This window comes from Mobula birostris, chromosome 8 (assembly GCF_030028105.1).
Source record: "Mobula birostris isolate sMobBir1 chromosome 8, sMobBir1.hap1, whole genome shotgun sequence".
Lineage (NCBI taxonomy): Eukaryota > Metazoa > Chordata > Chondrichthyes > Myliobatiformes > Myliobatidae > Mobula > Mobula birostris.
The window spans coordinates 166,873,196-166,899,111 of record NC_092377.1 but is presented as its reverse complement, the minus strand read 5'-3'; the positions used below and the strand labels follow the sequence as shown (position 1 = coordinate 166,899,111).

The 25,916-nt window shown below is 44.9% G+C and overlaps 1 protein-coding gene across 1 annotated transcript in view; it reads left to right on the top strand.

The window, feature by feature from the left end:
* LOC140201947 (serine/threonine-protein phosphatase 2B catalytic subunit gamma isoform-like) overlaps positions 1-25,916 on the top strand; it is a 62,756-nt gene that overhangs the window by 18,760 nt on the left and 18,080 nt on the right. The window contains exons 4-10 of the mRNA XM_072266799.1: positions 3,109-3,220; positions 6,571-6,716; positions 7,935-8,074; positions 16,043-16,120; positions 19,071-19,165; positions 22,946-23,071; positions 24,588-24,659. Of these exons, the coding sequence (XP_072122900.1) occupies positions 3,109-3,220; positions 6,571-6,716; positions 7,935-8,074; positions 16,043-16,120; positions 19,071-19,165; positions 22,946-23,071; positions 24,588-24,659 (769 nt within the window). The remainder of the gene's footprint in view (positions 1-3,108; positions 3,221-6,570; positions 6,717-7,934; positions 8,075-16,042; positions 16,121-19,070; positions 19,166-22,945; positions 23,072-24,587; positions 24,660-25,916) is intronic.

Sequence of the window (25,916 nt, the reverse complement as noted above, 5' to 3'; positions counted from 1 at the left end):
CCATCATCACGAAGTGTTTTGAGAGGCTCGTCATGAGGCACATCAAGACCCTGCTGCCCCCCTCACTGGACCCCTGCAGTTCGCATACCATCCCAACCGTTCAACAGACAACGCCATTGCCATCACCCCCAACCTGGCCCTAACCCACCCGGACAAAAAAGACACGTACATTCGAATGCTGTTCATAGACTTCAGTTCAGCATTCAACACAATCATTCCTCAGAAACTGATTGGAAAGCTGAGCCTACTGGGCCTGAACACCTCCCTCTGCAACTGGATCCTAGACTTCCTGACTGGGAGACCTCAGTCAGTCCGGATTGGAAGCAGCATCTCCAACATCGTCACACTGAGCACGGGGGCCCCCCAGGGCTGTCCACTGCTGTTCACTCTGCTGACCCACAACTGTGCTGCAACACACAGCTCGAACCACATCATCAAGTTCGCCGATGACACAACCGTGGTGGGTCTCATCAGCAAGAACGATGAGTCAGCATGCAGAGAGGAGGTGCAGCAGCTAATGGACTGGTGCAGAGCCAACAACCTGTCTCTGAATATGAACAAAACAAAAGAGATGGTTGTTGACTTCAGGAGGACACAGAGCGACCACTCTCTGCTGAACATTGACGACTCCTCTGTAGAGATCGTTAAGAGCACCAAATTTCTTGGTGTTCACCTGGTGGAGAATCTCACCTGGTCTCTCAACACCAGCTCCATAGCAAAGAAAGCCCAGCAGCGTCTCTACTTTCTGCGAAGGCTGAGGAAAGTCCATCTCCCACCCCCCTCCCTTCCTGACCACATTCTACAGATGTTGTATTGAGAGCATCCTGACCAGCTGCATCACTGCCTGGATCGGAAATGGCACCATCTTGGATCGCAAGACTCTGCAGCGGATAGTGAGGTCAGCTGAGAAGATCATCGGGGTCTCTCTTCCCGCCATTACAGACATTTACACCACACGCTGCGTCCGTAAAGCAAACAGCATTATGAAAGACCCCATGCACCCCTCATACAAACTCTTCTCCCTCCTGCCATCTGGCAAAAGGCACCGAAGCATTCGGGTTCTCACGACCAAACCATGTAACAATTTCTTCCCCCAGGCCATCAGACTCCCCAATGCCCAGAGGCTGGACTGACACCAATCTACTGCCCTCTACTGTCCCTATTGTCTTGTTTATTATTTATTGTAATGCCTGCACTGTTTTGTGCACTTTATGCAGTCCTGGGTATGTCTGTAGTCTAGTGTAGTTTTTGTGTTGTTTTACCTAGTTCAGTGTAATTTTTGTATTGTTTCATGTAGCACTCTGGTCCTGAAAAATGTCTCGTTTTTACTGTGTACTGTACCAGCAGTTATGGTCGAAATGACAATTAAAAAGTGACTTGACTTGACTTCAAGAAGCAGCAAGGCATTGACCTCCCCCACCAGCAAAAAAACATTGGCACCCTCCACCAGCAGTCAAGCATGCAGCAAAGCATCAATAAAGACACAGACTTGCAGTGCCCCAAAGACTACTCATTCACCTGGTAATTCGACATACCACAGGTGCTCTCTCTCTCTAATAAAGGAAAAAGAGGTGTCCCCATTTCACAGTGAGAGGGTAGACATAACAAACAACTTGCTGATTTATGATGTTAAAAGTCTGTTGCGTTGCTTTTATAAGCTCTGCGCCTAGAGAGTCGACCCCAGAAAGGCTCAGGTCTCTGGACGCACAACCCACGGCAGCTAACCCGGTGCTCCCGATGTTTCGTGTTCTCCCACGACACCTCAGTCAGTGGCACCAGCCTAGAATCAGCCTGTCTCTACAGCCACGAAAATCCAGCACCCTGAAGACCGCATCCTGGCCTTATCCTATGGATATCAAAAAGCGCCTGGTCATGAGGCCCTGAGAGCGGGTCCCATTCCAGCAAAGAACCAAAGTCGTAGTGCGACTCCAAGTCAAGGTCTTCAAAAGAACATTGAAAAGGCAAAAAAGAGATATCAAAGGTAGAAATAGAGCTGTTTCCGAAGTTGCAAGCAAAAGAGTTGCCATTTTGCACCATCGTAACTTTGCTTTGCCCCTCCGATTCAATGGGAATTGGTGACATGCTCAGAGAGGGAATTTTTCCAGCTCTTTTGCTCTGTCATTGAGTTATCCCTCTCACTCTTTTATCTCCTTCACTTTACTCTTGCTAAGGTATTACCGTCATGGTGAAAAACATGCCTTGTATCGAATAGGGCACTTTCTGTGGTGCATCAATAACAATTGGCGAGGGTCAGAAAGGGCATGCCAAACTTCTTTAGCATAGAGAGGGATCGAGGAACTCGTGAGCTTTCTTGACAATGGTATATATGTGGTTGGACTAAAGACGGGCTATTAAAACTTGAAACTGTCAACCCTCTCAACCAGCATTGTGCACTGCTCTCTGTTCCCCCCCACCCAACTTCTGGAGTCAATGACCAGCTCTTGTTTTGCTGACATTGAGGGAATGTTTTATTTTAAGGATTAGCTTTATTTGTCACATGCACATTTGATACATACAATGAAATACGTTGCTTGTGCCATAGTTCCGGTGCCAACATAGCATGCACACAACTTACAAACCCTAACTCATAGGTCTTTAGAGTGTGGTAGGAAACTGGAGCACCCAAAGGAAACTCACATAGTCACGGGGAGAACCTACAAACTCCTTACAGTTGTTGGTGGGCATTGAACTCTGATTTGTGATCATTGGCACTGTAAAGCGATTGTGTTAACCATTACACTACCATTCCATGCTGCTATTCCAGTTCAATCTCACGATCACCCAGTAACCCTCTTCACCAGCATCCCATGTTACTGATTGTATTTCTACTGATGTTAATTCCTCATGCTATCACTTAGTAATCCCTTCACCCCATTTTCCTTTATTCCTATCTCTATTGATACTATACTAGTCCTTTCCCACTGTCTGTAATCCCCCGTTGCTCACTGTTACTTCTTATACCTCTGATGATAGCACCCTCATGTTGGCATTGTTTAGCTAGCTATATGTTAACATGTTTACCTGGTTACTCTTACCTTCCACTCTTGAAACCAGTATTCCACCAGTGCTTACACGTTCAGATATTTCTGCCTGATTCGTTTTTCCTAGTGTGTGCTGCTTCTCTGGGTGCTGAAGATTCATCATGCAAGCACATTATTCCTGCTCCGGGGAAACCACGAGTGTAGACACCTCACTGAGTACTTCACGTTCAGGCAAGAATGTGAGTATATTTAATGTGGCTGTCTGCAAGAAGGTGAAACTCAAGATTGTATATAGTTCACATACTTTGATAATAAATATACTTTGAACCTTGTCCAGGCCAGGCCTGTACCTAGCCTGAATTCAAGTTCAAGATTGTTTATTGTCAATCTTCAGTACACAAGTGAAAAGGAGAGCAAAATGATTGTTACTCTGGATCTGCTGCAGCTTAAAAAAACACAATAAGCATAAAAAATGCACTAAAAACAATAAATATAAATATAAAAGCAATCCTATAAAACACACTGTACAAGTTACTGTTAACATACATAGACCGATTGTATTTCCGTAAAGTGACACTAAGTGATATGTATGTGGTGATTGTTGGGGGTCGGGTGGGTTAATGGGTGGAGATGTCGATTAGCCTGACAGCTTGGAGAATATAACTGTTTTTGAGTCCATTTGTCCTGGCGTGGAATGTCCATTGATTGACTTGAGATACAAATCCATTTGTCATAAAGTCATGGAGCACTGAAACATGCTCTTTGGCCCATCTAGTCTGTGCCAGCCTTGTCTTCCGCCTCGTTTCATCTATCTGCACCTGGACCATAGCCTTCCTTACCCCTCTCATCCAAACTTCTGTTCAGTGTCATCACTTGTCTGTGGCACGAAGGAAAAGAACCTGACAGAAATGCATGTGGTCGTAGACTGGGTGTTGTAGCTTACAGTGTGGGACTTGGTAACTCTAAATAAATAAATACATACATACATACAATGAATAAAGCTATTGTTACACATAACCATATATTACGCTGTCAGGACCTCTGTTAAAGCAAACTGCACACATTGCTGTATGGTGGGAAAACTCTTGTTACAGTCTCTTCCTAGACATACTGAACCCTTTAGCTAACCATAGCTCCTAGAAAATGTATTCAACCTTCATAATTACCCACCTTCTTCATTTCCTCACAGATCACCCTTTATTGAACCCTCCCTTGCCCCAAAGCACCTTCTGCCCACAGCAGACTTCCTGTTTTCCCACTTACCCCAGCAGAACTGTACAGCCTAGCAGAGATTGGATCAGGAGCCGCTGAGATAGGAAACCAAGCAACTGAAGAGCTTGATCGAGATGTACAAGATGATAAGAGATATAGATAGAGTGGTACATATAAAATGCTGGAGAAACTCAGCAGGTCAGGCAGCATCTACGGAGAGGAATAAAGAGTGGATGTTTCAGGCCAAGACCCATCATCAGGACTGAATCTCTTGTATTTAAAGATCAAGTGGACAGCCGGAGTCTTTTCCCCCCACAGCTGAAATGGCTAATATGAGGGGGCATAATTTTAAGGTGATTAGAAAGAAGTAAAGGAAGGGGGGATGTCAGAGGTGTTTTTTTTACACAGAGAATGGTGGGCATGTGAAATATACTGCTGGGGTGGTGGTACAGGCAGATACAGTAGGGACATTTTTAAATAGGCAGATGGATGAAAGAAAAATGGAAGGCTGTGTGGGAGGGAAGGGTTAAATCAGGGGTTCCTAACCCCTGCCATGGAGCCTTACCATTAACTGAAAGGTCCGTGGACCTGAGGTTGGGGATCTCTGGGTTAGGTTTATTTTAAAGTAAGTTAACAGGTAGGCACAGCATTGTGGGCCAAAGGGCCTGTACTATCCTCTGCTGTTCTGCGTGGAGCTGCAGAAACAGAGTGAACGTGTATATCTGTGGGTTACCACCACTCTGGCCCTGATTGGGTATTTGTTCTAGGAGGGATGTGAAATACGTGCAGAATGAGTCCAAGTTCCCTGGTGGGCTTTTATAGGAGATTAGTAATTTTCATCTGCTATTTTTAGTTTCTCCTGTAGCAAATGGGTTACTAAGATCAAAAGAATCTCCTTTGCTGCTAAGCACAGTGTCCCTAATGCTTAAAATAGATTGTAATACGGTTTTACTAACACCTTCTCAATTATGAAGAGTTTTTGTTGAAGATAGAAGTGTACGACTTGTCCAGATGTACCCTTCTGGGCTGGTTTCAAGGAACTTGTTTAGTGCAGTAAAGACAACCCCCAGGTCATTGTGCAGGAGCATTATAAGAAAGGTTTAAACTCTGAGCCCTTGAAGCAGAACAAATAAAACATCAAACGTTGCAGCGCAGTACAGGCCTTTCAGCCCACAACCTTGTGCCAACTTCTTAACCTACTCCATGATCAATCTAACTCTTTCCTCCCACATACTGTTCCATTTTTCTTTCCTCCATGTCCCTATCCAAGAGTTTATTAAATGTCCCAAATGTATCCGGCTCTACCACCACTCAGGGGCAGTGCGTTCCACACACCCACCACTCTGTGTGGGGGAAAAAACTTACTTTACTTGAAGGAATATGAACCAAAGGATGGGAGCTGTAAAATTAAGAGTTTATTCAACCTGGTGTAAATCTGTGAGCACAGACTAACAGGATGCAAATGAGTAGTCTTCAGCTTAAGTGCAGTGGAGTTTGAGTGTGGGGGATAACTGGAGCAGGGCAGAATGAAGAGCCAGAGTAAAAAAAATGTAATTTTAATCTTTTGATTTTGGGAATTAGTGAAGATTTGTTGAATTTGCTCAGCCAAGTGCTGGAGTCCTGTGAGATGGAGAATGCCCATGTATAACAAACAGTTCACTCAAGGGATTAACAAAGCCATGAGACTCCACTGACGGCAAGAGACAGGGAGTAAAGTGAAGTCTGAAAGTTTAACTAGTGATCAGCCAGTGGCTGTACTTTATTAGGTGTTTGAGGAGATCTGATATGTCACCGAAGACTAGCAAATGTCTACAGATGTACTGTGGGGTGAATTCTAACTGGCTGCATCACCATTTGGCATGGAGGGGCCACTGCACAGGATTGGAATAAAACTGCAGAGAGTTGTGAACTCAGCCGGCTCCATCTTGGGCAATGCCTCAAAAAGGCAGCATCCATTATTAAAGACCCCCACCATCCAGGGCATACCCTCTTTCCATTACTACCATCAAGGAGGGAGATACAGGAGCCTGAAGATGCACGCAACGTTTTAAGAACAGCTGTTTCCTCTCTGCCATCGGATTTCTGAATCGTCCATAAACCTGTGAACACTACTTCACTATTTTTCTGTCTTTTTGCACTACATTTATTTATTGTATGTGTATATAATTTCTTATTGTAACATGGTATTTTTTATGACGCATAGCACTGTATTGCTGCTTCAAAGCAACAAATTTCACGACCTACGTCTGTGCTAATGAACCTGAGTCTGATTGGGTACTGAGTCATCAGTTTGTCAGAGGTCTGGATAATCTCTTGGTTGTGAGGATTGTAGATGGGGTGTGTTAATGTTGCTTACATTATCGTATCCTCATTCCAGGTAGAATCAAGTACTCAGACCACTTCTACAATGTCTGCATGATTGCTTTTGACTGTCTGCCTCTGGCCGCACTGGTAAATCACCAGTTCCTCTGCCTGCACGGCGGCTTGTCACCTGACGTCCACACTCTAGATGACATTAGGAGAGTAAGTACAAGTGCTCATGAAGTTGGGATAGTTTGTCCAAAAGGAGTAGGTCAGAGGGAAGCAGTTTAATTTGGTCACCAGTTCCATCCCACTTTGGGAGGAGCAGATTCACTCTGTCAGTTTTCAGCGACTTTTGATTTCTCAGTAAGCAAGAGATCCCAGGTGGGGGGGGGGGGGGGGAGACCTGGAGAATTGGGAGAGTTCCTTTGAGTGCAGAGTGAGGTGGGTGGAACTTGGGCCTGGAGGAGCGTGAACTGAGCGAAAACAGAGACCGGGTAAAGATTTAAAGATATAAAAGTAAGGTTTATTTGCCACATCTACATCAAAACAAATAGTGAAATGTGTCATTATTTGCGTTGTTGTTTGTGATATGCTCACAAGTGTCGCCACACTTCTGGTGTCAACAAAGCATGTCCACAGTTTACTAACCCTGGCCCATATATCTTTCACTCTAGAGTAGGGAGGGGAGATGGTAGGGGCTGGAGTGGGCTAGGAGAGGAGTGCTGCCACACCAGGACTACCTATGCTCCCCTGTGTCTTTTTGCATAGTAGGGGAATTAAGGGTTATGGGGAAAAGATCAGCCATGATCTTATTGAATGGAGGAGCAGGCTCAATGGGCCAGTTGGCCCACTCCTGCTCCTACTTCTTATGTTATGCTTCTATGTGTCGCGCTTCATCTTGTAAAGGATGTTATCACGTACAACTATGCTGTCCATCAAGCCTGCAGATCTCAAAACACATGGAGAGTCTTTACCTTTGTGTCCCTGGCATTCCTTATGTTCCTCCATATATTGAAACTCTCTCCATTGGCCCAAAGTAAAGATCTCGGGATCTTTTTGACTGTGTTCTGGCTGCAGTGTGTTTCCTTTATTTGCCCACCCCCATCCTCTTCCCTTGGCTTCAGATCACCAGAAGCTTCCTGTCTCCATTTTGTTAATTAACTGGTGATGGATCGCAAGCTTCATGCCCATCCTAATATCCCATTCTCCAGTCCTCCTCTGTTTCCACAATTATCCACAGCATTCACCTCCTGGCAATTGGTCACTACTTCTCCACATCTCTTGCATCCCAATTTATGAGATTGTGTGTATGCTTCCACACTGTCACAGAGACTGCACGGCAAATGATAGCTTCATTGCTGGCGAGGCATTGATATTGGAAACTACACTCAATCATTGTAAACACATTTTCTTCTAATGCTGCATTTCATCTTTTAGTTAGACAGGTTTAAGGAGCCACCAGCCTTTGGTCCCATGTGTGATCTGCTGTGGTCGGACCCAGCTGAGGACTATGGCAGCGAGAACAAACCAGATCACTTCAGTCATAACACTGTTCGAGGCTGCTCCTACTTCTTCAGGTCTGTGCCAGAGAAACAGAGGGGATAAGAAAGGCAGATTTTGCTCTGTTATAGGGGCCAATCTGATAGAGAAGGGGGAAAGGCTGTTCCTAAAACATTGAGTGTGTACCTCCTCTCTGATGGTGGCAATGAGAAGAGTACTTGTTCTGGGCGGTGGGGGTCCTTAATGATGGATGCTGCCTTTTTGAGGCATTGCCTTTTGAAGGTCTCCTGGATGCTGGGGAGGCTAGTGCCCATGGTGGAGCTGGCTGAGTTTGCAACTTTCTGCAGCTTTTTGCAATCCTGTGCAGTGACCCCTTTGTACCAGACGATGATGCAACCAGTTAGACTGCTCTCCGCAAAACATCTGTAGAAATTTGCGAATGTCTTTGGTGACATCCAAATCTCAAACTGCTAGTGAAATATAGCCGTTGTCATGTCTTCTTTGTAATTGCATTGCTATGTTGGGCCCAGTATAGATCCTCAGATGTTGACACCCAGGAATTTGAAACTGTTCACCCCTTCCATTTCTGATCCCTCGATGAAGACTGGTGTGTGTGCTCCTTCGACTTCCCCTTCCTCAAGTCCACAATCTGGCCTTACTGACTTTGAATGCAAGGTTGTTGCTGCGACACCACTTAAATAGCAGATCTGTCTTGCTCCTGTACGCCTCGTCATCATCTGAAATTTTGGCAACAATAGTTGTGTCATCACAAATTTATAGATGGCATTTGAACTGTGCCTAGCCACACAATCATGGGTGAAGAGAGAGTAGAGCAGTGGACTAAGCATGCATCCTTGAGGTGCACCAGTGTTGATTGAAAGTGAGAAGGAGATGTTATTTCTAATGCTCACTGACTGTGGTGTCCCAGTGAAGAAGTCAAGGATTCAGTTGCAAAGGGAGTTATAGAGGATTTGTTAGGGGCAGCCCACAAGTGTCAACACTGATTCTGATTGCCGTATAGCACACCAACAATATTCAGCAGAAATACATAAGCAACAACAACACCAAAACAACTCTCTGTCTCTCTCCCATTCACACTCTGTCTCTCTGCCTCTGTTTTTCTGTATTTGTCTCTCTCTCTTTCTCTTGTATACTCAACTTGCACATGACAAGCAGTTTCCAGTCCTCCTGACTGCCGACTTTTGGACACTCCAACCCAAGGACCTTGACCATCGGGCCTTGACGTCCAGATTCCCTGACTTCGGTATTCTGCTGCAAACAATATTCCAGTCCTTTTGCCTTTGTGCTCTTTTCCTTAAGTATCCTGATGACTCTATGATAGCTCTTCTGAGGCTCCTTCCCAGCTTGCTCTTCGACATTCTGGAGATAGTTCTACTTGTTCTGGAGTCTCCTCCTACAAGAATTTAGAGATGCCTTGTTATTGTCACATATACCAGGACTGATTAGCAAGAGCATATTAAAGGAAGGCAGGGGAAAGCGCAGTGGTCATTGTCGCAGTGGCCGTCGTCTGAGTGGACAGAGTCAGAATGGTGATCTTGAGGCTTTAGCTCTTCAAGGCTTCCACAAAGAGAGGCTTCATTCAGAGAAAGCAAAGGAAAGAAAAGCTCAAGGTTAAGTTTTTTTTTCCTTCCCTTCTTTATATCCACTCAGCTTAGACAGTAGAGATGCTCCTCTTGCAGGATGTGGGAAGGCAGGGAGGCCTCCAGTGTCCCTGATGACTACACCTGCGAGGAGTGCATCCAGTAGCATCTTCTAACAATCCACATTAAGGATTTGGAGCTGGAACGGGATGAAGTCCGGATCGTTCGAGAGGCTGAGGGGGTGATAGATGGAACATGTAGAAAGGTAGTTCCATCTAATGTGCAGGGCACAGGAAACCGGGTGACAGTCAGGAAGGGGAAAGGGGTTAGGGAGCCAGTGCAGAGTACTCCTATGGTCATCCCCCTCAACAACAGGTATATCACTTTGGATACTGTCGGGAGGTTAACCTAACAGAGGAAAGTCACAGTTGTTGGGGCTCTGGCACTGAGTCTCCCTCTGTGACTTGGAAATAGGGTGGGGGAGAAGAGGCGTCCTGTGCTGAAAGGGGGTTCATTAGTTCAGGATTAAACTGGAGGTTCTGTGGGTGAGAATGGGCTTGCTGGATAGTATGTTGCCTCCCGGGTACCAGGGTCCGGGATATCTCAGACTGAGTCCTCAGCATTCTTAAGTGGGAGGGTGAACAGCCAGAAGTCGTGGTCCGTGTGGATACCAATGACATGGGTAGGTTGAGTGATGAGGTCCTGTATAAGGAGTTCAGGAAGTTGGTGCTAAGTTAAAGGGCAGGACTTCCAGAGTTGTGATCTCAGGATTGCTACCCATGCCACATGCTAGTGAGGCCAGAACTAGGAAGATTATACAATTTAATACATGGTGAAGGAGTTGGTGTAGGAGGGAGGGTATCAGATTTTTGGATCATTGGACTCTCTTCCAGGGAACCCTTAGAGAAGGGCTGGTTTGCACCTGAACTGGAGGGGGACTAATATCCTAGTGGGAAGGTTTGTTAACGCTGCACGGTGGGTTTAAACTAGAGTTGCAGGGGGATGAGAAACAGAGTGCCAGAACAGTTAATGGAGAGGTTGTGGAGGCAGATGTTGGTAAGATCTCAGACAAAATTAGGAATCAAAAGGTTGAACATGGTTTTACCAGTTTCCTAAGCTGCATATATTTCAATGCAAGAAGTATTGTAGGAAAGGCAGATAATAGTGTTGAAGGTGAACATGTAATGAGGAGAACCTGCTGATAGGACAAATTTGCAGTTAACAGGATGAGTTGCAACATAAAGGTGGCAAAATTGAAAAGAGTAAATAAAGGGCTGCAGGTGTTATATTGAATGTGCACACTATACGGAATAAGGTAAGTGAACCTGCAGCACAGTTGCAGATTGGCATGTATGATGCAGGCATCAGTGAATCATGGCTGAAAGATTATAGCTGGGAGCTTAATGTCCAGGGATACACATTGTATTGAAAGGACAGTTAGCGAGGCAGAGGGGCCAGCGTTGCTCTGTTGGTAAAAAAATGGAATTAAATCATTAGAAAGAGGTGGCATAGGGTCGGAAGGTGTTGAATCATTGTGGATAGAGCTAAGGAACTGCAAGGGTCCGTAAAGCAAACAACATTATGAAGGACCCCACGCAACCCTCATACAAACTCTTCTCCCTCCTGCCATCTGGCAAAAGGCATCGAAGTATTCGGGCTCTCACGACCAGACTATGTAACAGTTTCTTCCCCAAAGTCATCAGACTCCTCAATACCCAGAGTCTGGACTGACACCAACCTACTGCCCTCTACTGTGCCTATTGTCTTGTTTATTATTTATTGTAATGCCTGCACTGTTTTGTGCACTTTATGCAGTCCTGGGTAGGTCTGTAGTCTAGTGTAGTTTTGTGTTGTTTTATGTAGTTCAGTGTAGTTTTTGTATTGTTCATTTAGCACCATGGTCCTGAAAAACATTGTCTCATTTTTACTGTGTACTGTACTAGCAGTTATGGTCGAAATGACAATAAAAAGTGACTTGACTTGACTTGAATTCCTCAAGGGAAAACTTTGTCTGGCAAATCTGTTGAAATTGTTTGAAGAAATAATAAGCAGGATAGTCAAAGGAGAATCAGTTGATGTTGTGAACTTGGATTTTCAGAAGACCATAAGGCATAGGAGCAGAATTATGCAATTCAGCCCATCAAACCTGCTCCGCCATTCCATTATAGTTGATCCCAGATCCCACTCAACCCCACACACCTACCTTCTCGCCATGTCCCCGATGCCCTGACTGATCTGAAAACAATCAACTTCCTCCTTAAATATACCCGCAGACTTGGCCTCCAATGCAGTCTGTGGCAGAGTATTCCACAGATTCACTGCTCTCTGGCTAAAAAAATTAGTCCTTACTTCTGTTCTAAAAGATCGCCCCTCAATTTTAAGGCTTTGCACTCTATTTCTGGATATCCCCACCATAGGAAACATCCTCTCCACATCCACCCTATCTAGTCCTTTCAGTATTCGGTAGGTTTCATTGAGAAGGCCTTTGGCGAGGTGCCACACATGGGGCATCTTTACAAGCTACGAGCCCATGGTATTGCAGGAAAGATTCCAGCAGTGGTTGATTGGCAGGAGGCAAAGAGTGGGAATAAAGGGAGCTTTTTCTGGTTGGCTGCCGGTCACTAGTGGTGTTCCCCAGGGGACTGTGTTGGGACCTATTCTTTTCGCGTCACATATCAGCGATATTTAGATGATGGAATTGATGGCTTTGTTGCAAAGTTTGCAAATGATGTGAAGGTAGGTGTAGGGGGCAGGTAGTTCTGAGGAAGTGGAGAGGCTACAGAAAGACTAAAACAGATTAGGAGAATGGGCAAAGAAATGGCAGATAGAATACAGTCTTGGGAAGTGTATGGTCATGCACTTTGGTAGAAGAAATGAAAGGGTTTATTTTCTAATTAGAGGGAAAGTATAACAAAAACTGAGATGCAAAGGGACATGGGAGACCTTGTGCAAGATTCCCTAAAGGTTAATTTTCAGATTGAGTTTATGGTGAGGAAGGCAAATGCATTGTTAGCATTCATTTCAAGAGGACTAGAATATAAAAACAAGGATATAATGTTGAAATTTGATAACGCACTGGTGAGGCCTCACTTGGAGTATTTGTGAGCAGTTTTGAGCCCCTATCTTACAAAGGATGTGCTGAAACTGGAGAGGGTTCAAAGGAAGTTCACAAAAATTATTCCAAAATTGAATGACTTGACATCTGAAGAGCATTTGATGGCTCTGGGCCTGTACTCACTGGGATTCAGAAGAATGAGGGGTGACCTGTTTGAAACCTATTGAATGGTGAAAGGCCTTGTTAGAGTGGAGAGGATGTTTCCGGTGGAGGGAGAGTCTGGGACCAGAGGACACAGCCTCAGAAATGCGGGGTGTCCGGAGATGAGGAGGAACCTCTTTAGCCAGACAGTGATGAATCTGTGAAATTTGTTGCCGCAGGCGGCTGTGGAGATCAAGTCTTTACTCATATTTGATGGATTCTTGATTGGTCAGGGCATGAAGGGATACAGGGAGAGGGCAGAAGATTGAGGCTGAGTGGAAAATTAGATCAACCATGATGAAATAATGGAGCAGACTCGATGGGCTAGATAGCCTAATTCTGCTTCTTTCTCATGGTGAAAAGCTTGTTTTGCACACTCTCCAACCTGATGACATGAGCAATAATTTCTCCAACTTCTTGTAATGTCCTCCCCATCCTTCCTTCTCTCTTTTCCATTCTCTGTTCTGGTTCCCCTCTTACCTGCCCATCACTTCACTCTGGTTCCCATCCTCCTTCCCTTTCTTCCATGTTCCACTGTCCTCTCCTATTACATTCCTTCTTCTTCAGTCTGTGATCTTATCCACCTATCACTTTCCAGCTTGTTAGTTCAAACCCCACTCACCTTCCTGCTCACCTGGTCTCAACTGTCACCTGCAACACACACACACAAGGTATTGGAGGAACTCAGCAGGTCAGCAGCAGCTATGGAAATGAATGAACAGTCGATGTTGCAGCTAAGTCCCTTCACCTTCCACCCCCCACCTTTTTCTGGCTTCTTCCCTCTTCCTTTCCAACCCTGATGAAGGGTCTCAGCCCAAAATGTTGACTGCTTATTCATCTCCATAGATGCTGCCTGACCTGCTGAGTTCTTCCAGCACTTGGTGTGTGATGCTCAAGATTTCCAGCATCTGCAGAATCCCTTGTATTTATTCTGTGGATTTCTTAAATCTTCTTCTGGGAGAAGAAACAAGATACAGTTAAACTAAGATAGCCGCTGCTACCTTATGGTCTGTGACAGGGGTCCCCAACCTTTTTTGCACCGCGGACCGGTTTAATATTGACAATATTCTTGCGGACTGGCCGACCGGGGGTGGGGGTGGGGGGGGTGGTGTTAATCATGACCGGAATATAGGTGATAAGTCTCTATAAGTCACTTATAAGTGGCTAATACACTCAATTTCGTTTCTAAAAGGGTTTATCTAACGAATTTAATATTAAACACACAGCACATATTTTCCTCATATGAATATAGTGATAAGTCAATTATAACAGTGGTTCCCAACCTCCGGGCCATGGACCGATACATCACCGCGAAGAATGCAGCAGTGGCCGGAACGCACCCAGCACATCTTTAAGAAAAAAGCTGAAATAAACAAGCTAATTAATTAGGTGCTGCCCGGCACGTAAATGTCGGCCCAGATCAGAGGTGTCGCAATCGGCAATCGCCTCTGATCTGGACCGACATTTATGTGCCGGGCAGCACCTAATTAATTAGCTTGTTTATTTCGGCTTTTTTCTTAAAGATGTGCTGGGTGTGTTCCGACTACCGCTGCATTCTTCGCGGTGATGTATCGGTCCGCGGCCCGGAGGTTGGGGACCACTGAATTATAAGTCACTTATAAGTCAATAGCATCATAACATTTTAAGTAATGTTTAGATATTAAACACATAGCGCATATTTTCCTCGTATGAACATATAAAATCATTGCAACACACCAATATCGCTGAATCAGTGGGAGCCCTGGGCTTGTCTTCCTGCAATAAGACAGTCCCATCGAGGGGTGATGAGAGACAGCGGTCCTTATGTCCAGTCTATTCTGCAATTTAGTTTTCATTGCAGAAAACTCCGCTTTGGAGCGATATGGTGTTGGAAATGAAAGCAACGTTTTCAGTGCTTTCGTGGCTATCTCAGGATATTTATCCTTGACTTTGATCCAGAATGCCGGCGGAGATGTTATGTCAAACATACTTTTCAGCCAATCGTCATTTGCAAGCTCGAGGAGTTGATCTTTTTCCCGCACTGACATGGATGATTCACCAGGGATATTCACAAATGGGTCACGGACCCATTCCTTTGCGCGTCTTGGGTCACTGATGACCTCGCGTGCGTTCAAGTTCAACAGTGGGCATGACAGGGAATGAGGAAGGGTGCAGCTGACTCATATCACCAAATCATATCGTTTCCTCGCGACCCGGTAGCACATGCTTTGCGGCCCGGTGGTTGGGGACCACTGGTCTATGATTAGAAAGGGGATGGGGCTGGGGTAACATTCTGTCAGCACCAGGCTGCCTTGTTGAGCCTTAGTAACATTATACAGCAGACTGTTGCTGTTTTGCTGAGCTGACTTATTCCTTGCCCACCCTCCCTGTCACATTCACAACTAACAAGCCCAAACAGTATTGCTGTCCCAGCTGTTGTCAAAATATACAATACGGTGCAAAAGTCTCATGCACGTACTCTATGTATAGCTAGGGTGCCAAAGACTTTTCCACAGCACTGTATTTGTGAACGTGGAGTGGAAACCGAGTTTGTAAATCTGGCGGGAGCAAACGGTGTTGGGAATGGTGACAGGTGGCAGAGGAGGAGTGCCAGGGGCGAGGGGTGGCGCAGGTGCATATACACTCAGCCCTAGACACCAAGTAAGGTCATTTCATTCCAAACAATTGGTTTATTGATCATTTCAGAATATCTCTCTCGTGCTTCCCGCTCCCTCCGCTTTCTCTTCTCCTTTTCGCAACTATGAGTCCCCTCTCCCTGTCCGCTTCCCACTCTCAATCCACAATAGAGACCCGTATCAGAATTGCGTTTATCATCACTCACATACAGTATATCATGAAATTTATTTTTTCTGTGGCAGCAGTACAGTGCAATACATAAAATTGCTGCACTACTGTGTAAAAGTTTTAGGCATCCTAGCTACATGTATGTGCCTAAGCTATTTGCACAGTACTGTATGTCCAGATGAAGTCCAAATATGTGTGTCATTCAAGATGTGTCGTCATCGAGGATAAGGGACAACATGTCTTGTCCTCTGCAAGTTTTAGGGCTGGCAGGACTTGTCCTGTACAGGGATTAGGGGTGGCAGGTCTGCCCTTTGGCCTCGTGCCCTGACACCACTTGCCCTCTGTCCTCATGCTCTGATACCACTTGTTCTCGTGCCCTGACACCACTTGTATCTCCTTCACAGTTACGCCGCTGTTTGCAAGTTTTTGCAACACAACAACTTGTTAGCAGTGATCCGTGCGCATGAGGCCCAGGACTCCGGGTAAGCCATGCTTTCTCTGTAGAAGGTAGGAGTTTGTATGTTTTATTTATTTCTTGCCTGTATTTGCTGTCCATGGCGCCAAGAAGCAAGATCGGTTGCCAAGAAGCAAGTTAGGTTGGGAATTTGCCTCATCCCTCCTCCCCTCCAATATCAAGTGTGTGGTGACCTTCAGGGAGCAAGGATTAGTCCAAAGAGAGCCCGTGAGAGTTCCCTTTTCTCTCCTCTACCTGCCTATTCTGGGTAGGCAGGAAAGGTGGGGGCTTTCCAGCCACTGTATAAGTGATCTGCACGCCCCTACCTGTTACAACTGTAAATGAAGAATGAAAGCTTCTGCATTGCAAACAGACCATAAAACCATGAGAAATAGGAGTATTTATTTATTTTCCCTCTCAACCCCATCTGTCTGCTTTCTCCCTGTAACCTTTGACACCCTTACCAATCTGGAACCTATCAATCTCCACTTAAATATACCCAATGACTTGGCCTCCACAGCTATCTGCACCATTAAATTCCACAGATTCTCCACCTCTGGCTAAAGAAATTTCTTCTCATCTTCGTTCTAAAGGAACATCCCTCTATTCTGAGGCTGTGTCCTCTGGTCCTAGACTCACTCACTATAGGAAATATCCTCTCCACCCTCCTATCTAGGCCTTTCAATACCAGATGGGTTTCAATGAGATTCCCCTCATTCTTTTAAGTTCCGATGAGTACAGACCCAGAGCCATCAAACGCTTCTCATATGTTAACCCTTTCATTCTGGAAATAATTCTCATGAACCCCCTCTGGACCCTCTCTAATCCTTCTTAGATAAGGGGCCTAAAACTACTCTGCCTCAACCTTTCAATATTGTATAGGTTTCAATGAGATTCCCCTTCATCCTCCTGAACTCCAGTAAGTGCCTGACTAACAGCACGTAAAGCCTCAATTTTGCTTTTATATTCTTGTTCTCTGGAAGAATGCTGTTCCTAGTTTCCCCAGTAAGTGGTGCTCAATACAGTTCTTTCATTGTTAGCAACCTTGTTGCGTGTGGCTTGAATTTTCAGCATCTGCAGGATTCCTCGTGTTTGCGTCTTTCATTGTTAAAGGAGTTCATTCAGCAGCGTTCAGCTGCATTGTTGGGAGTGCCAACTGATAGCACATTAATCTTTTGCTCCACTGGCTACCCAATGAATGTAAAAGATTTAGTAATGACATTCAGATTCAAGTAGGACCATTCTCTCTGGTGGTTGGGCTGATACTCACCCTGTAAGCGACCTCAGTTAACTCACCATATTCCCTGCTCACTTCGGTGCTGCAATGCATTCACTGCTCGCCGAAGTGATGTTCATCCCCAGAGTGATTTATTGATGTAGCTCACCTCCTGCTTGCAGTCCCTTTCCCGATCGTTCCTGAGCAAGGGTCACTTCTTGTTCTTTAATTCAAACGTTCATTTTACTATTGAAGTATGTATGCAGATTGCAACTCTGGGATTTGTCTTCTCCAGGCATCCATAAAATACAGAAAAACATTGGAAGTAGTTGAAAGAAAAACATCAATCCTCCCCCCACACGAAAAGAAAAAGAAACAAAAGCTCACCGATCCCACCCCCACCCCCACCCGACCCCTACCTCGCACACAAACTAACAGATCACCCAATGGAGAAACAACAGTAAGAACATGGAAGCCCAAACCCCCAGCCCACATGTCGGTAACAAGAAAGAATGGGCAAGAACACCAAAAGAACATAGAGCTGAAAGAAGCTGATATGAACTACAGTTAGTTTGCACTACAGCCCAATTCATAAATCTTAGAATTTTGATAACATCTTCAAGAGCATTGGGACCCAGTGGCTCCTCCAAGGGCAGTGACATGAACCAGTGGCTCCTCCAAGGGCAGTGACACGAACCAGTGGCCCCTCAGAGGGCAGTGACACAAACCAGTGGCCCCTCAGAGGGCAGTGACACGAACCAGTGGCCCCTCAGAGGGCAGTGACATGAACCACTGGCCCCTCAGAGGGCAGTGACATGAACCAATGGCCCCTCAGAGGGCAGTGACACAAACCAGTGGCCCCTCAGAGGGGAGTGACATGAACCAGTGGCCCCTCAGAGGGGAGTGACATGAACCAGCGGCCCCTCAGAGGGCAGCAAATTGAACCAGTGTCCTCTCTGAGGACAGTGATTTGAGCCCAGTGGCCTCGCCAAGGGTAGTGACTTGATCCCAGCAGCCCCTCTAAGGACAGCAATATAAACCAGCGGCCTCTCTGGGAACCATTTGCTCTTCTCTGCATTTGCCTCGATGTTTCAATCTTCCTCAATGCTTTAATTGGAGAAAAATGTAGTTGATCACGGCCCCTTGTCTCGTCTCTGAGCTTCTCCTCATGGTAGCTCATGCTCACATTTCTCTCCAGGAGTTTTCTCAGGGACAGCAGAGCACTAGCTCACTCGATTGAACTACAGACTGAAAGTCACAGGCTCCAGCAGTTTCTAAAGCAAAATTGAGATAAAAAGAACAAGTGGAAGACATAGAAAAGCTGAGATGTTTGACTATCTGGAAGATGCCACCCGAGGAATCGTTCGCTGGCACTTTGTTGACTGGAAGATTCCATTGCAGGAGATCACTGCTCACTGCAAAATTCTTTGTCCAGTGAAGGAGGCAATTTCATGTCAGGGGCTAACTGGAATGGTTAATCAGATTAACTGCCTGCAGGAAGAAACTTTTAAAATGGTGTGATGTTTTTATTTTAAGAGCCCTAGAGCTTTCCAGAAGGGAGTTTTTGGAAAAAGGTGGTTTGCAGGGTGGGTAATGTTTGCAATAATTTTTCATGCACGTCATGTAGTGACTGTTACTGTCTGTTCCCTGTTAGTCTCAATCTTGCAGCCAATTACCTGGTACCATCCACACGCTCTTGCTCCCTGTGCTGTTTCTGGTTATTTTAAAAGCATGTATTAACCTTTCATTCTCATGTTCACAGATGCCGAATGTATAAGAAAAACCAGACGACTGGCTTCCCGTCATTAATAACGGTATTCTCTGCACCAAATTATCTGGACGTCTATAATAATAAAGGTGAGGTTAACATTTTAAGACACAAGTAATTCTGCAGCTGTTGGAAATCTTGAGCAACATGCACAAAATGCTGGAGAAACTCTGCAATTCAGGCAGCATCTATGGAAAGGAATAAACAGTTAATGTTTCAGGCTGAGACCCTTCATCAGGACTGAAAAGGAAGGGGGAAAAAGCCAGAATAAGAAAGTGGGGTGCGGGTGAGGAGTACAAACTGGCAGGTGATTGGTGAAACCAGGCAAGTGGGTAGGGGAGAGGCGTATTGAAGTAAGAAGCTGAAACATGATTGGTGGAAAAAGTGAAGAGCTTTGATAAAGTACCCCATGCAAGGCTTATTGAGAAAGTAAGGAGACATGGGATCCCTGATCCCATGCCTTGTGGATCCAGAACTGGCTTGCCCACAGAAGGCAAAGAATGGTTGTAGACGGCTCATATTCTGCATCAAGGTCAGTGACCAGTGGTGTGCCTCAAGGATCTGTCCTGGGAACCCTACTCTTCGCATTTGGCCGGGATGATGGGTTAGTAAATTTACTGATAACACAAAGCTTGGGGGTGTTGTGGATAGTGTGGAGGGCTGTCAGAAGTTATAATAGGATGTTGATAGGATGCAAAACTGGGCAAAGAAGTGGCAGATGGAGTTCAACCCAGATAAGTGTGAGGTGGTTCACTTTGGTAGGTCAAATATGATGGCAGAATATAGTATTAATGGTAAAACTCTTGGCAGTGTGGAGGATCAGAAGGATCTTGTGGTCTGAGTCCATAGGACGCTCAAAACAGCTGCTCAGGTTGACTCTGTGATTAAGAAAGCATACGATGCATTGGCCTTCATCAATCGTGGGATTGAGTTTAGGAGCCAAGAGGTAATATTGTAGCTCTCGGACCCTGGTCAGACTCCACTTGGAGTACTGTGCTCACTTCTGGTCGCTTCACTACAGGTAGGATGTGGAAACCATAGAAAGGATGCAGAAGAGATTTACAAGGATGTTGCCTGGATTGGGGAGCATGCCTTATGAGAATAGGTTGAGTGAACTTGGCCTTTTTTCCTTGGAGAGATGGAGGATGAGAGGTGACCTGATAGAGGTGTATAAGATGATGAGAGGCATTGATCATGTGGATAGTCAGAGGCTTTTTCCCCAGGGCTGAAATGGCTAGCATGAGAGGGCACAGTTTGAAGGTGCTTGGAAGGAGGTACAGGGGAGATATCAGGGGTAAGTTTTTTACACAGAGAGTGGTGAGTGTGTGGAATGGGCTGCCGGCGACAGTGGTGGAGGCGGATATGATAGGGTCTTTTAAGAGACTCCTGGACAGGTACATGGAGCTCAGAAAAATAGAGGGCTATGGGTAACCCCAGATAATTTCTCAGGTTCGGCACAGCTTTATTGGCCGAAGGGCCTGTATTGTGCTGTAGGTTTTCTATGTTTCTAAGAAATCTGATAGGAGAGGACAGTGAATTATAGATGAAAGGGGAGGAGGAGGGGAGCTAGAGTTTCTCCAGCACTCTCTGTGTGTGCTCATCTTTTCTGCATGAGTTAGTCTTTATTGTTTTCCAACAGTTTGCCAATGATTCTAGTTGGTCAGTTTGTGTGTGCTGTCCAGTAAGTGATGAGAAACGCAAGCAAAATGCTGGAGGAGCTCAGTAGGTCAGGTGGCATCTGTGGAGAGCAATGAACAGTCGACATTTTGGGCCAAGACCCTTCATCAGGACTCATCAAGGTCTTGGCTCAAAATAACGATTGAATCAGAATCAGGTTTATTATCACAGACAAATGTGAAATTGGTTGTTTTGTGGCAACTGTACATTGCAATATTTAAAAGTACAATACATATACAGTGCTTGCAAAAGTTTGGGCACCCCTGATCAAAATTTATGTTACTGTGAATAGCTAAGCGAGTAAAAGATGAACTGATTTCCAAAAGGCATAAAGTTAAAGATGACACATTTCTTTAATATTTTAAGCAAGAAAACTTTTTTATTTCCATCTTTTGCAGTTTCAGAATAACAAAAAAAGAAAAGGGCCTGAAGCAAAAGTTTGGGCACCCTGCATGGCAGTGCTTAGTAACACCCCCTTTGGCAAGTATCACAGCTTATAAACACTTTTTGTAGCCAGCTAAGAGTCTTTTAATTCTTGATTGGGGGATTTTCACCTATTCTTCCTTGCAAAAGTCTTCCAGTTCTGTGAGATTCTTGGGCTGTCTTGCATGCACTTCTCTTCTGAAGTCTATCCACAGATTCTCGATGATGTTTAGGTCGGGGGACTGTGAGGGCCATGGCAAAACCTTCAGCTTGCGCCTCTTGAGGTAGTCCATTGTGGATTGAGGTGTGTTTAGGATCGTTATCCTGTTGTAGAAGCCATCCTCTTTTCATCTTTGGCTTTTTTACAGATGGTGTGATGTTTGCTTCCAGAATTTGCTGGTATTTAATTGAATTCATTCTTCCCTCTATCAGTGAAATGTTCCCCGTGCCACTGGCTGCAACACAAGCCCGAAGCATGATCGATCCACCCCCATGCTTAACAGTTGGAGAGGTGTTTTTTTCATGAAATTCTGCACCCTTTTTTCTCCAAACATACCTTTGCTCATTGCAGCCAAAAAGTTCTATTTTAACTTCATCAGTCCACAGGACTTGTTTCCAAAATGCATCAGGCTTGTTTAGATGTTCTATTGAACCTTTTGAATAGAACTTTTTGACCACAATGAGCAAAAGTATGTTTGGAGAAAAAAGGGTGCAGAATTTCATGAAAAGAACATCTCTCCAACTGTTAAACATGGGGGTGGATCGATCATGCTTTGGGCTTGTGTTGCAGCCAGTGTCACGGGGAACATTTACTGGTAGAGAGGAGAATGAATTCAATTAAATACCAGCAAATTCTGGAAGCAAACATCACACCGTCTGTAAAAAAGCTGAAGATGAAAAGAGGATGGCTTCTACAACAGGATAATGAACCTAAACACACCTCAAAATCCACAATGGACTACCTCAAGAGGCACAAGCTGAATGTTTTGCCATGGCCCTCACAGTCCCCTGACCTAAACATCATCGAGAATCTGTGGATAGACCTCAAAAGAGCAGTGCATGCAAGACGGGCCAAGAATCTCACGGAACTTGAAGCCTTTTGCAAGAAAGAATGAGCGAAAATCCCTCAATCAAGAATTGAAAGATCCTTAGCTGGCTACAAAAAGCGTTTCTAAGCTGTGACATTTGCCAGAGGGGGTGTTACTAGAAACTGCAATGCAGGGTGCCCAAGCTTTTGCTTCAGGCCCTTTACCTTTTTTGTTATTTTGAAACTGTAAAAGATGGAAATAGAAAAGTTTTCTTGCTTAAAATATTAAAGAAATGTGTCACCTTTAACTTTATGCCTTTTGGAAATCAGTTCATCTTTTACTCGCTTAGCTATTCACAGTAACATAAATTTTGACCAGGGGTGCCCAAACCTTTGCATGCCACTGCATATGTTTATGTATATACAAAATATAATTAATATGCAATAAGAGCAGAAAAATAGGTAAGTAGTGTTCGTAGATTCATGAACTGTTCAGAAATCTGATTGCAGAGGTGAAGAAGCTGTTCCCAAAACATTGAGTGTGGGTCTTCAAGCTCCTGCCCGTCCTCCCTGATGGCAGTAAATGTTTATTGCCCTCCATTGATGCTGCTGAATTTGCCCAGCATTTTGTGAACTCCTTAAGGTTTCCAGTCTCTCATGTCGCACTCCAGGATGATGTGATCAGTGGCAGTACTATACTTTGTCTGCGCTGAATTATTGATGGGCATTTTCATCTCCACAGCTGCTGTACTGAAATATGAAAACAATGTCGTAAATATCCGGCAGTTTAACTGCTCCCCACACCCTTACTGGCTGCCAAACTTCATGGATGTCTTCTCCTGGTCTCTGCCGTTTGTTGGCGAAAAGGGCAAGTGATGTTTTGCATTTACAGATGATTTGATTCCTTGTTCATAGTTGGGGAAATGGGTGTGAGGAAGCCTTGAGGGTTGGGAGAGGAGGCAGGAATGGGACGCACGTGAGAGGGTGATGAAGGGAGAAGAAGCACTCTGAGGACTTTGGAGTTGGTTCGATTTCATGTAGGGGGAAGGGCTCTGTGAGGGGTTTTGGTTAGGCAAGGTGACTTGTGGTCCATTTGCCACAGTGCATATGATACCGCAGTGTACATCTGAATGGTGCTGTGGCTGTGGACTTTGTGGGTAAGGCACAAGCCCCTTCATCATCAGATTTCTGAACAACAATGAACTAACCCATGAACACTACCTCACAATTCTGATTCTGATTCTGATTCTGGCTTCATTCAGTCTGCCTGATACCAGAAACAAAATCAGATTTATTATCCCTGACATATATCATGAAATTGGTTGTTTTATATATATATATCAGGTATATATTCCAGGTTGAGTCGGTAGTGAAGAAGGCGAATGCAATGTTGGCATTCATTTCTAGAGGAACAGAGTATAGGAGCAGGGATGTGATGTTGAGGCTCTATAAGGCGCTGGTGAGACCTCACTTGGAGTACTGTGGGCAGTTTTGGTCTCCTTATTTAAGAAAGGATGTGCTGACGTTGGAGAGGGTACAGAGAAGATTCACTAGAATGATTCTGGGAATGAGAGGGTTAACAGATGAGGAACGTTTGTTCGCTCTTGGGCTGTATTCCTTGGTGTTTAGAAGAATGAGGGGAGACCTCATAGAAACATTTCGAATGTTGAAAGGCATGGACAGAGTGGATGTGGCAAAGTTGTTTCCCATGATGGGGGAGTCTAGTACGAGAGGGCATGACTTAAGGATTGAAGGGCGCCCATTCAGAACAGAAATGCGAAGAAATTTTTTTAGTCAGTGGGTGGTGAATCTATGGAATTTGTTGCCACGGGCAGCAGTGGAGACCAAGTCATTGGGTGTATTTAAGGCAGAGATTGATAGGTATCTGAGTAGCCAGGGCATCAAAGTTTATGGTGAGATGGCGGGGGAGTGGGACTAAATGGGAGAATGGATCAGCTCATGATAAAATGGCGGAGCAGACTCGATGGGCCGAATGGCTGACTTCTGCTCCTTTGTCTTATGGTCTTATGGTCTTCTCAAATAGTTAAAATAAGTAACTAGCACAAAAACAGAAATAAAAAAGTAGTGAGGTCGTGCTCATGGTTTCAGTGCCCATTCAGAAATCAGATGGCAGTGGGAAAGAAGCTGTTCCTGAATCGCTGGGTGTGCAGAAACTGTTCCTGAGCTATAAGTTGCAACATGAAATATATATTGGAAAAGTAGTACAACAAGGACAAAATAGTGAAGTAGTGTTCACAGACTGTTCAGAAATCTGATGGCAGAGGGGAATAAGCTGTTCCTAAATCATTGAGTGTATCTTCGGGCTCCTGTACCTCCACATGGTGTTGTGCCCTGGACTGAGTTATATCTGGCTTCTTTCACAGTTACAGATATGTTGATCAGTATCCTCAATGTCTGTTCCGATGATGAGCTGCTGAACGAGGCAGAGGATGAAGGTAAGTGCATGTTTAACATAAATAGTACATGAACGCAGATTGCAGGACACAAGATAATCAGGGACCCCCCCCCCCCCACCACCAATGAAGACATACTGTCTTCTCACTACTGCCACCAGGAAGAAGGAACAGGAGCCTCAGGACTCACAACACTAAGTTCAAGAACAGTATCACCCTCAGCCATCAGGCTCTTGAACCAAAGGGAATAAATTCACTCAACTTCACTTGCCCTATCATTGAAATGTTCCCACAACCTAAGGTCTCACTTTCAATGACTATTCATCACATATTATCAATATTTATTCTTATTTATTTATTACTATTGTTTCTTCTTTTTGCATTTGCGCAGTTGGTTGTCTTCTGCAGTCTGTTTGAACGCCTTAGTTGGACAGTAGGGGGCTCTAGATGTAGTACCCTTGATGTCTGGCATGCTGCTCCCTACCAGATAGGGTGGATGGGCATCACCGTTCCTCATCCATCTCCTAAACCTTTCACGTGTTGGCTCCAAGCGCTATAGCCCGGTAAACCGGTTCAGCTGGCAGGCTAAACCACATGAGGGGGTGGTGTTAACACGGCACCACTGGGCGAATGACTTCCATGATGAAGTCACTGGCCGGGACGGAAAGGTTCTCAGATGAACTATCACGGCCACATGTTCACGACCAAGGCGAGCTGTGGTCAGACCTGGAGAGGGATGGGTTTTAGATGCCCAAGACACGCCGCATGATGAACACACCAAAAAAACTTGTCATGACGGCACCCCGACGACTTCATCAGGAGTCAAGGGGCAAGAAGAAGAAGAAGAAGTTGGTTGTCTTCTGCAGTCTGGTTGAACGCCTTAGTTGGTCAGTCTTTCACGGATTCTGTTATATTTAATATTCTATAGTTTGTTGAGCATGCCCACAAGAAAATGAATCTCAGTGTTGTATGTGATGACATATATGTAATTTGATAATAAAATTTACTTTGAACGTTGAACAGATTCAGATTAATTTGTCACATATGCATCGAAACATACAGTGAAATGTGTCATTTGCGTCAACAGTCAACACAGTTCATGGATGTGCTGGGGCCACAGATTCCGGTGCCAACACAGCATGCCCAGAATGCTCAGAAGGACAACACAAGCAGCAACATCAACAGCAACTAAACCAGAACAACAGCAGCAAACCAAACCAACAAGAGCAAGACAAGCCTCTTTTCTTCCTCCCACCCACTCAACACGCAGACAGGTTACCTCCGGGCCTCCAGCTTCCA